Source organism: Lagopus muta, chromosome 1, assembly GCF_023343835.1.
Source record: "Lagopus muta isolate bLagMut1 chromosome 1, bLagMut1 primary, whole genome shotgun sequence".
NCBI lineage: Eukaryota > Metazoa > Chordata > Aves > Galliformes > Phasianidae > Lagopus > Lagopus muta.
In genome coordinates, this window is record NC_064433.1 from 91,436,479 (window position 1) to 91,449,042 (window position 12,564).

A 12,564-nucleotide genomic window follows, 5' to 3' on the forward strand; every position below is an offset into this window, starting at 1 on the left:
GATCCCACTTTTTAAATAATGGCAGGGGGGAACACAGAAGATTAAGGCCTCAATCTAGTTTTTAGTTTATTTCATTTTTTTCTTTGACAATATCTTGAGTAGATATTGCCTTTCAGCTCTGTGGTTAGCAATATGTCTGAAGTACAGGCACTGCAACTACAAGTTGCATTGATCATAGCTGTAAAATATTCCTGTAATGTATTTTTGGGAAACCGTAACTTGTTAAATAGCTATCATCACCCCCTAGATTCAGATAAGACAGATGTCAATCAAGAGGAATTGAAGAAACAAAGAGCCATCTCTCAGAGCAATGTTTTTTAAAGCAAAAACTTCAACACATATTATGCATTTTTACAGCTTCTTGATTGTGGTGGAGAAATACAGAGGTGACAGGCCTAGGTCAACTCTCCATTTGAGATGATTTGATGACTTCTGGTAAGTTGCAGCTCTTAAGTCAAACTGAGCAGTAGGATTGATGACCTGGCAAATTATAACTCTGCAACACAGCTTTTTCATCTGTAAAATGAAAACCATGTTTGTGTACTCTTGATGGGAACGGTATCTCGACCATCTACAAGCAAACCTTCAGAATTTCAGGTAATAGACACTAAAACTGCCAAACGAGCTACCAGAAAACTGCAATATATAAAAGACCTCACAAATTATTCCAAGAATTCTCCTTCCCTCTCCTGCCACTTAACCTGTAAGTGCGTGAAAAATTCATCCTTACCCAGCTGCAAACTGTGAGGATGCCATCAAGCCTGGGTTTAGTCCTGCTGCAGCAGCCATGGCAGCGAGACTTGCATTTGCAGGCAACTGTGCAGCTCCTTGTAATGCGGCTGCTGCTGCTGTTTGCAACCCTGATGCTGTTACCATCACCTGGCTGGTCCCAAGAGGGGAGGACAAGGGAGTGGAGGTTGTCTGTGTTGTGCTGGTCTCGCTGGCACTGGATGCCTCTGAAATGGAGGCTGAGGCAGAAGGGGAAGGACTCAGGGAGGGTGATGTCACTGCTGAAGAAGCTGGAGGTGCCGTTGAAATCACTGTTGCTGTGTTGTTGGAGGTGGTTTCTGTTGTGCCTAAAAGATTGAGTCTGGTTATATCAGTACAAAAACCAGATATAACTGAGCAGAAACCACTTGAACTGAACTGCACATCCAACGGAAAGGGAGGTAAACACTCATTCTTCTAGAACAAAGAAGTCTGGCGGTGCTGAGTTTGGGTCTCAGTCTACAACAGAATGACACTTCAAGAAGGGGCAGAAGAACACTAGAAAACTAGCAATAGGAGGTAGCACCTTTCACTTCACTATTACCCGTGTTTGTTTCACCAGGAAAGTTCACCAAATGGTCACAAAGACTGAAGTTTCAGAGAGGAGTAATGAGGAACAATGACAAGATGCCCCGAGAGACCTGTGTGATTGCTAGCGAGATAAAGAAAGACCTTCTGAATAATTTGAAAGGGGAAAACGGTAGAGGTTAACATGGGGGCAAGGCAAATCTATGTAGGAACTTTGTTTAAAGTTGAGAGAAAAGGAATGCTTGGAACCAACATACAAAAGATGAGTTCACAACATCTCAAAGATTCTTTATCTATCATAAAGGCAATTTTTCTTCCTTGCTTTCCAATTCCAGCCCAGCAGCTTATAGATATTTGTCTGAAACATCTTCACATCTCATTATGCACTGCATACATCAAAATCCAATAGCTACTTTATACAAAAACTCAGGCAGTAGATCCCAGAGAGTTTTAAATTTCTTCCAGATAACTACAATAAAGGATACTAGAAATCCAACAAAATCTTTATCTCCATAAAATCTTAATTACTTGTCTGACATCATGATTTACCTGACAACGAAAAATAAATGAACTGTGGAGAAACTGTCATGGCATGCATCTTACCTGTGACTGACAAACTAGTTACAGCAGGACTGGTCAGAGGGAGCACAGGATTGACAGTCAGGGTAGTAGCTGCACTGCTAGTCACAAGGCTTGGCGTGGTTGCCACCTGGAGGTCGAAAAAGAATACAACTGCTCAACTGTTAAAGACAAAAGTAGGTAGCTACTAGACTTGTATTTCTTTCTTCTCATCCTCGGCTGAGGATATTACCAGGGAAAATACTGCACACAAACTAACTAGTAAAGGATCTTCTAAATCCATTACTTCAGCATTCAGTGGGCTAGCCATATTACCAACTCTTATTTCCAGTAATATCTTCACTCTTAATAACTCAGCATTTGAAGGGAGGTTTATCCGTACATATCCATACTGTCTCAGGACTGCAAGTTGGCCCTCCACCTATCCCTTCCTGCCAAAGACAGAACCTTGCTTAATAGAGCCACTCTGCCAGAGTTACAAAAGATACTATCAATGTGTTTTTTAAGTTCCTATTAAGGTGTTTCCTTTGTTTAAACATCTTTTCAGCTACACATCTGGTTCTCTGATAAAATGATTGAGAGGCCACAGCATTAACAAAGGTCTTTAGGGTAGTGTGTTTACATGGATAAACAGCATAACGTTTCACATTTATTCAAGCAACCTATGAGCTCTATTTTGCTAAGTTCCCTTATGTCAGAGGAATGTTCTCTAAATTTTAAAACATCCAAATGACATTAGCTTATTTAACATACGGACAGCTTAGTACAAGCAAGCTACAAAATAAACTGCAGATACCGTGGAGAGAATACACCGTAAGAACTAAGGTTGCAGAAGTACACTTAAAAGCAACAGCAAATTTAAGAAAAAAAAAAAAAAAAAGGACTTTTTATGGACAAGAAATAGTGTCTAAGAGAAATATTTGAAGGCTGCTTTACACCAATGAGAGAAATTAATACTTCAAAACTGCCCAAGAGAACACAGCTAAGAATACAGGCTAAAACCTTCCCCTTTTCCCATCTCTTACCGAAGTCCATTATCAGAGAAATCTCTCTCATGCTGCATATCCTCTTATAGGAAGTCAAATGCTTTACGCATTTTAAACAAGGCTGGGGCAACTGGGACAGGTCTAAGAGCTTTCCATCCATCTCAAATAGTCTATGAAATAAAGAACTAGACATACAGTACACCTCCCACTAACGCAGCCTACGCACCACATCTGTCAACCGTCCACTGAACAGTTAAGGCCAAAGTCACAATCAATATTTCAGGGCAGTGAATGACCTAAAATTAATACAGCTAACCCTTGTGGTTACAGTGACTGACTTAAGCCAATGCAAAAGGAGGCTACAATCAAAACCAGCATTCCCCTCCAATCCTGCCACAGAGCTCTAGCACTTATGTAGTCAGGGTGGAAACTAGATTGGTTATTCCAACATACTACTAAAAATTATTATTCTTCACGTGGTTAACTTGTAGCCAAAATAGCAGAGTCCAATCATCCTACGTACACAGCCTCCAGAGCTGACAAAAGAAATCAACAGAGCATATAGCCAGTGAAGACTAGGGGATGGGGGAGGAGGAATGTCCATCTGAGTGGTAATACAGTCTTAAGAGAAGCTTACAATGAGTGAATATGCTTTAGTGCAATATCACTAATAAAATGGATACTGTTGTTAAGATTTCAATTTCTCATATACAATGGCCATTGGTAATTAAAAAGAAAATTTTCCTACATAAATTTCTGAAGTTGCAGTCCAAGAATGCTTGCACACTTTAACCAATCTCACTATGTTCTGCTTTGGTAGCAAGGCATGTAGCCTTGCTTTCCAACTGGAAAAAAAGAAAAATAAAAGGACTAAGTACAGTTAACATATCCCTTCCCCTGAAATGAGAAGTTGCATGCACACATCCTGAGACAAGGATGAAGGGAAAGAATGACACATCACCAAAATTAATGATTTAATGAAGTACTGGAAGATATTAGCTACTACAATGATGAAGGTGGAATAAATACTACAAAAAGACAACTACAGGCTACATAAATTCCACCACAGTCCTATTAGCATAGCTACTATGAAATCTAATAGCTACTGTTTCTATTTATGAAAACAGACCTCCATGGACATTGGTAGCAAAGGAGCTGAAGGAACCTTGATGCAAGTGTTTTGTTACTCATATTTTCATGAAGTTTGTGTTTACCTGAGGTAAATACAAGTTTGGGAAATTAATTACATGAGTATTAGCTATTTTTTTCCTTTGTTCCATGCCTTCTTGATACAACAACTCCTGAATAAAAGTGACAACAGTAACACTGGACTTTTATGACTTAAGTCTCCAAATGATACGATTTACTGCTGCTCACCTGCTTACCACTGCAGCCGAAATAAGGCAGGAAGGGTAGAACTGCTAAGCATTTTTTATTACTATTATATTATATAAAAAAAGTTTTGTCAAGAGAAGATCCAGATATAAGCATGGGCTATGTCTCACATATTTCCAAAGCAACAACCTAAATGCAAATTTCCTAGCCAGAATACTTAGTCATGAATTGGCTAAATAAAATGCCTGAAGCGAAGACCTGATTAGGGCCTAATATTTAAGCATTCTCTCGCTTTCGTAGTATGCAAGAAGGATATTTAAAATGCCAGTAAAAGATACACTTGTGAGAACCAATCTGCTGTACAAAGAAGGTGTAGCACGTGCAATTGTCACAGAGCGCAGAGCAGAACTTTCTTTTCCAGTGATCTTTGTCAACACAGATTCTTGATTCTTACCAGTGAGGTCGGGCAAGGGAAAATTGCTTTGATGGGCGAGCTGCTGGTTCCACCACTGCTGGGTGGGTTGATCCTTTTCTCCTTCTGGCGCCGGTTACAGAACCAAACGCGGATCACCTCCTTCTCCATGTTTAGCTGGTCAGCTATCATGGTGATCTCCTCCGAGGTAGGCTTTTGGTTCTAAGGAAAGGCAACAAGTACTTGAAAGGTGAGAAGTTACCTTCGTATGCTTTACATTATAGCTTCTCCTTCACTAGACAGAAATCTGGACAGGCTATTTATATGCAAAATCTGCTCAGTGGTACATTCTCTAGAGAGAGATCATAATAGATACTTTTGCCCTACACTTTCCAAGTGACAGGAAAATTTGTACCAATGGTAAGCTACATTCCTCAAAGATGGGAGATGAAGACAAAGCTCACATTTGTCTTTATGAGAGAAAGGATCTGACTTGTAAGTTTATCCTTCTAGGAACTCCAGGTATTGACTGGAAAGCTTTCTTTTAGCATCTCTCATAAACAAACAGAACATACATCTGCACATACAGCTGCACAAAGGTAGTTTAGAACTGAATGTTATGTACGCGGAGACTTTGTTATGTATGTTGTTACCCACTCACCCACCCTCAGAAAAAATAATTCTGTTTTATTCTTTTTGATGTGCACAATATCAAGCTTTGAGCTATTGTTCGGCACCCTGGATTGCAAAAAAATCACTGAGTCAATGAACTGTAAGAACCAATGAGATTTTGGTGGGGTGGTTTTGGTGGTATGTATGTTTGTTGTTGATTTTTCAAATTAAAATAGACACTGATCGCGTGCTCCTTGGAACAGTCTTTGAATTTACCTCCTTTAGTACAAGCATTTTCCTATACAGTATGGTAAAGGCTTCATTCTAGCATGTGCAACATCAAACAAAAGCTTCTTCGTTTCTTTATAGGTTGACCTGAACAACAGCATCACTGACCTCCAGGAAACTCTTCTCTAAGGCCACACGTATGTTGGTCTCTATGCTGGTGCGTTTCTTCCTCCTACGGTTCACGCCTTCGATTCCTTGCCCTGGAGAATTCAGGGCACTTGGGCTGGAGAGAGTTGAATCAGATGAGAGGTTTTCTGGAAAAAAAAAAATAATAATAATAATAATACAAATTAAGAGATTTTATCTGAATGCAGTGCAACTTATAATGTAAGTGTTCTTCACCTGTGCACGGGACTCTAAAATCCACTCTGTATCTATTCCAGATATACAGAGATTTCCGAAGATCACGTGCATTAATTGCTGTACTTGAAACTTAAAATCTACGAGTTAAGCCTGGGAGGGTGCTGTCTGTGCTCCTGTATTCTACCAGAGTGCCCTTTTTATTTTACCTACATGAAGTTTCTTTCTCCCTTATTTCATTTCAACCCACACTCTCACACTGCAACTACAGTTCAAGGAAAAAATGCAGCAGTTGATATTCACAAGCCACAGCAATAGGCCAAAAAATAAAAATGTGAGCAATCTGAAATTTCTTTTACCTACTCTGCAATACAGTAGAGGAAGAAGGATCTCCCAGACAGCTTCACAGCATTAAACCTCTTTTCTCTGAAGATGTTAGCAGATAGTCTCTGTGCTATGTAGCTTTGCTAGAAAGCCTGTATCTAGCAGTTTCCCCCTCCTTAGCTTTAGAAGGTCTCCAGTTGTCAACTGCTAATCCTATTCTTTCTGGCTCCACAGAATAGCAAAGAGAATATGCACTTTTATCCCACTCTGCATAAGAAAGTGCAAAACAACCAACTGACAGGTTCCAAAAGGAAGCTCAGTCAAAATGACCAATTATGGTTGAGTAACACTGAAGACCCCTTGCTGTACTAGGGTTTGTGCCTGATAAGTAGACAAAGCGGTTCATAATGCTTAACATCACTCTCATAGGCTCCAATGGGCAAGTACATTCACCACATTATTTTCTACATTATATTTTTTTCAGTAACAGTACCCATAAACCTGCTGGATCCCTTCTCCACCCTGAAAATCCCACAGAACAAACCAAGTTCTGTAACAGTGAATTCTAACACTCCAACGTGACATAATGGAAGGGATCGTTGGTATGCTTCTGCTGCCTGCTTTTACCCAAAAATAGCTGAATGATCTTTACAATCACCTGAATCTTTCTTTCAGAGATTTTCAAGAAATTAAATGAGAGCCAAAGACTATGGCTCCTAACTTTCAGGCTGCAAATGAGCCCAGCACTGTTAACAGTCTTTAACTTCACTTTACAGATCCAAGTATTTCTCCAGGTTAGCAGGAAATGCAAAATATGACATTCCCTCATGTCAGCTGTTTGGGGACCGTTGTCCTGTGGCCTAGAGCTGTCAGTGTGAAGTTCTTTATGTTTCCTATCATAGATCCACATTATCCAAAGTTGCACCTGTCACGCACAACAGAACGACACTTCCTTGTTCCACTGCAGAAATAAATTTCAACGCTGCATCCAGTTAATTACAGAATTTCAGGGAATACTGTAGGTAATAGCATAAAGCTCTCTTCATCTTGATAAAAATAGGAAGGCACAAATTGTCTATGCCACCTGTTTAGCAGATCTATCAGTTTTATACTATGCACAACTGTACACTCAAAAGAAAGAAAAGCTGACAGCACTAACATTATCTATCCTAACACCTAGCACCATCATCCAAGCTTCATTTTTCTGGTGTTTTTTGTTTTTTTTCACTGTAACACATCATGAGTAACTTTCTCCCAAGAAAAAAAATCATTCTGTGAAGAAAAAAAAACTAACAACTCTTATTGTGGAGAGAAAGAGCGTGCTCATAAGGACTCTTGGAGTGAGATGAAAAGAATGCACACAGGGGATGTGGGAGGAGATGAATGCAATAAGCTCTGCTTACTGAAACAACAAAGCATGCAACTCTCTCTTATTACACATCTGAAAAAGAAAGCTAGAGGAAGATTAGAAGTTATATGCATTAACATACATGAAGGAGGAAAACCATGACACACATTACATCTCACCCCATGCAATTATTCAGCTGACTGTGGAACACAATTCTGGAAGTTCACAATGGAACTATTTCAGACATATGTGGGCACACAAACAGGGAAGAGTGGACACTTATTTCTGCACCCTTTTTTGTCCCATGAACATAGGTCAGTGGCTTCATAAAACCATAAGGGCACCAACGAAGCATTCTTCCCAGAGTTTTTCAGAATCCTACTGATTTTGATAGGCTGGTGAAGAAATACACAGACTCATTCACCTGCATCATTGAGCCACTTTTCCAGAAGTGGCTTTAACTTGCACATGTTCTTAAAGCTGAGGTTCAAGGCTTCAAAGCGAGAGATGGTAGTTTGGCTGAAGTCATTTCCATAGAGTTTGCCCATAGCGAGCCCAACATCACCCTGGACAAAGAAAGAGAAAAAAGGGATTCACTAACATAGGTACTTCCAAAGCAAGGAATCCTGTCAACATCCTTGAGTATTTAGTGACTCCTCTACTGCATGGAATTCAGTTTCACAGAAACTTGCTCAGCATTAAAGATTCATGCTAAAGCGAATAAAGATAAAGAAATGTCATATTTTCAAACTTCACTCGGTCAGATTAACTATGTAACTCTTTCCAGGAAATCCCTCTTGCTTTTTCTTCTTAGCATCACCACTGATCAGAACATTCCACTGAATATTAACTTGCAATTTTTTTCTTAGTTTCTTTGGAAAGGCCATACTCTCTTTGGGAGCAGCAGATTTAAGGATCGATGTAATCCACATCAACAAAGGAAAGTTCAAATAAGCAGAAATACAGTGAATTTATGTCCTCAAATTAGCAGAAAAACACTCTTGAAGAGATGAATGAAGCTTGCCTACAAACTTAAGTCACATTTAAATAAATGGAAAAATACTCATAGCTGAACTTTTAGTATCTTCTGAGGCTCAAATCAAATTCCTCCTCATAGATATGCATTTCAAAGCAGGCAAAAAGTTCAATCATTTCAAATAATGATTAAAGGTAGTCTTCACTACCAATACCCATCTGCCAAAAGCGATCCATGAAATTAACAGACAGATGATCACCTCTTTACATGTTATTGTTTTTCAAAACTTAGTTTCAGCTAGCTTTCAGATACTCTGCTCAACTATAGTTATATTGCCTCCATGTATTGCATGCTTTGAAAGTCTCATTTAATAAAGACCCATTCTTGATCATGGTCATTGTAAACAGCATGCTTTCAAGTTCTGTTTTACAGCATGAAGGTCTTGTCTTTTCAGAAAATTTAGTCATTTCTTACTACGTGCTATAAATTAGTTTAACTTAGTTTTTGTTTGTTTGTTTTTACACAAAAGGTGATAGACAAAAGCCTAGAAGAAAAGACTTAAGAGCTTGAGCACAGTTAGTGGAGTTTAATTGCGACTGAGTTAGTTGGATGGTGCATAAAGCTTGCTCGTCTTCCTTTAGGTCAGATCCACAACCACAGCTTGACACAAATAAAGTAACAGCATGCAGAGTGGCCACACACAAGCAAGGTAAGCCTTTGGTAAGTAAATTGTGCAGGCTGCATGAAGAAAACAAACTCCTTCGAAGAGGAACCAGAACAATTGGTTTGTAAGCCCTTCAAACAGAAAAGAAAAATTGAGGAAATCTCTACTCGTATCCCATGATTCTGTGCATTTCAAAACTCACAAATCATTCCATGAGAAGTAAGCTGGATGCTCTACTGAGTTTATGAATAAAACCTGGCTATGTAAACTATTTTAGACATAAGCTGTACTATGTCATGGAAGAGAGATTTATGAAATTTGCTCCAGTTCCCAACCAAATTTAATTCTGATATCTATGTTGTTCTTACTAACGTTTATTGTATGATTTAAAATGAATAGTTAACCATTTCTTTGTCAGTAGTTTTCAATACCAAAAGGTGGCAGGGTAGCATTGCAGATGTAGGCAAAGAAATCTGCGAATAGGAATGAGAATCTCATATTCTGGAGTGGGCTACTGAAAGTACGGAACAGAGGATGAACGAGATGTCTGATCTATGCTGTAGACTGAATGACGCTCTAGAAATGAAATGAGATGGATTATAAGGCACATCACCATTGTGTGTGCTTGTCTGTAGACACTGATAGGACAAAGGGGAATGGTTTTAAATTACAGGGGAAATTTAGATTATTTGTCAGGGGACTGAGAGAGTGGTGAGGTGCTGGAACAGGTTGCCCAAAGAAGCTGTGGATGCCCCGACCCCGGAGGCATTTAAGGCCAGACTGAATGGGGCCCTGGGCAATCTGACCTAGTAGCTAGCAACTCTGCCTGTGGCAGGGGAGTTGAAACTTTATGATCCTTGAAGTCCCTTCCAACCCAAGCCATTCTATGATTCCATGAAGTTCAGATGGATTAGAGGAGGTAATATCTTGTAGAGAGTAAAAATAACATTGTCTAAAATATTTGTTCACATAGCTTCAAGCTGTCCTGAGCAATTAGTCCCATAACTGCAATAACACCAAGACGCAATACTTCCACTGTAACTCTGCATGTCAGAGACAGAGACACTTTTAAGAAAAACAGTTAAACAACAGGCTATAAATACGTCTACTATGGACACTTCTGGAGGAAGACACTGCTGAAATTCGGTATCTTTTATATTACTCAGAAGGTAGAATATGGTAAGTGATCAGTTTGCTGTGCAAACAATCTCTGAAAAACAGCGGTGGGCTGGGTTTGAAAAAACTTACAGTGCTACTGGAAATAAATTTATTTTATCCTCTGAAAGGCAGTCTGCTTATCCAACTACAGGAAACTGAAGTAATAGGGATCTGTAGTTATCCAATTACACAAGTAAACAAAACTCATTAGAATTGCCTAAATACATACATACACACTTACTGTAGGACAGGAATGATCAAATGCAATGTTATTGCTTGTTCTGTTTGCTATCTTTAAGCTAAAAAGCAAATACTAAAATGCAAGCTTGAATAGCTGTGATCGTTTGTCCTGACCACAAAAATTCGTAACAGGGTCAAAAAAGAAGGGTTAATCCACAGCTTAAAAAGTCTTAGCTGAGCCTTTATAATCATTTCACAGTAGGACAGACTGTACGTTAATAGCTAAAGATCTACATAAACCTCCTCAATCAGGCTGTAGGGAAGCTATTGTGTTTTACTCTATTCTGTTCTGCTTTATTCCAGTTTTTATGTGTGTCTATTACTGTTACCTTTCTGTACCTCCCTCTAGTGGAAAGAAGGAAGACAAGGAGGCACACATGCCAGCAAAATGCACTTAATTTTACTAGGAACATTCTGTTCTTCAGTTATAATTAAGACACTGCCTGGAATTTTCATTATGAACCCTGATTTTTCAAACATTTAAAACTCTGCCAGAAAAATAAATCTGACTTCAGCACATACTTTCAGCTAGAATAGGTTTCCTTATTCCAAGGGTGGACAAATCAAATATTCTGGACTGACTGCTCTGAAGTCTGACTTTTAAATACCTACTTGGATTTTTGTTTGCTATTTCTTCTGGCAAAACACTTCTGTGCTTAACATAGGCTCCTGACAGAATGAATTGTTTACCTGGACAGGTATTTTAATTCTGTAGTAAAATATTTCATTTTCATATTGATTCAAAAGAGCTCTTGCATCCAAGTGGTATTTCCCTTCAACAGAATAATGAATCGTATTGTACTTCTAATTGTATTCCTCATTCAACCATTTTCACTACATTCAAGATTACTTTTCTTTAGCTCTTTGCTATTTCTCAGCTTTTAAACAAAAATAAATAAATAAATAAACCACAATTCCAGTTCATCTCTGCAAGGAGAGAACTTCAAAGGTGACAGTCCTTTCAGGTTTTGTTTAGGAACCTTAGCAGAAGCATTAAATACAGAAATCATTGATGTTTAATAGCAAAATACACTTGAGAGATAAAAACCCTTTGACAACCAAAGCAACTCCACAGTTGTGACATACTTTATTTTTAAACACACAGAGCAGTTAATTGTGCTGTAGGATTTTTTTGGAACTTTGTACTTCTGAAGGCAGCTTTAAAGTGCTTTGTCCCATTCATTTTAAATCCTACAGAATGGATAGTGCACATGCAATGACATCTGGAGCTGGTAAATGCATGTACCTGCTGGGAAAATGGCTATGCTTTAAAACCAACAGGGATGTAAGATGGATGTATGGCTTTTTCTGTTATTTCTTAGAAATCCCCTACATAAAGGCCAGAGCATAACCCTATTTAAGAAGGTACTCCTAAGAAAAGGTGGAATTGTAGTCCCCCTCCAGACTTGAAAGATGAGACCTCAGATTCCACACTGGTAGGCACTAAGGTACGCAGTCTCACCTGAGTGAATCCAAGTTTGATCCGTCTTTGTTTGAAAGTCTTGGCAAACTGCTCAAGCTCCTCAAGGTCACTGGGCTCCTCCAAGCTGGGAGTGTCTATTCGCTTTGGTGTTGACTGGCTCTGTGGAAGTGGCTGAATGGGGGTCGCTGCTATTGTGCGTGTTGGGGTTGCTGGCTATTAGGATAGAGGGCAAGGAAAACATGAAAATCAGACTTAAAAGAATTACCAGCAAAAGATAACCTTAGAAAAAGTACGAGAGGTTTCTGTGAGAAAGATCCATGAATTTGACATTTCCATCAATCTGAAAGTTCTTTAAATTTATCTACATTCTTCTCCAGAACAAGCAAATGCAACTCAGAAAACTGTATCAATATGACAGTCTTTTAAAGGCTCTGACAGAACCCATTAAAGAAACCTACAAGATGTTCAGTGCAGCAGATAACAAACAACTTTAATTTGCTACAGAAGCCGCTCAAAGAAGGGCTGAACACTCCTACTTGATATAGTTTTATTGGCTATAGACAGCTAGGTATTCATGCCATTTTAATCATTTAAAAACTGAATTTACTACTTTATGAAGTCGC

General features: G+C 38.9%; 1 protein-coding gene across 9 annotated transcripts in view; it reads right to left on the minus strand.

The window, feature by feature from the left end:
• Window positions 1–12,564, minus strand: part of POU2F1 (POU class 2 homeobox 1) — a 109,879-nt gene that overhangs the window by 2,487 nt on the left and 94,828 nt on the right. For all 9 annotated transcript variants that reach the window (XM_048930171.1, XM_048930114.1, XM_048930139.1 and 6 more), the window contains 6 exons: window positions 11,981–12,154; window positions 7,905–8,046; window positions 5,617–5,762; window positions 4,651–4,830; window positions 1,900–2,005; window positions 731–1,076 (listed from right to left, as the gene is read on the minus strand). In XM_048930171.1, coding sequence (XP_048786128.1) covers window positions 731–1,076; window positions 1,900–2,005; window positions 4,651–4,830; window positions 5,617–5,762; window positions 7,905–8,046; window positions 11,981–12,154 — 1,094 coding nt within the window. The remainder of the gene's footprint in view (window positions 1–730; window positions 1,077–1,899; window positions 2,006–4,650; window positions 4,831–5,616; window positions 5,763–7,904; window positions 8,047–11,980; window positions 12,155–12,564) is intronic.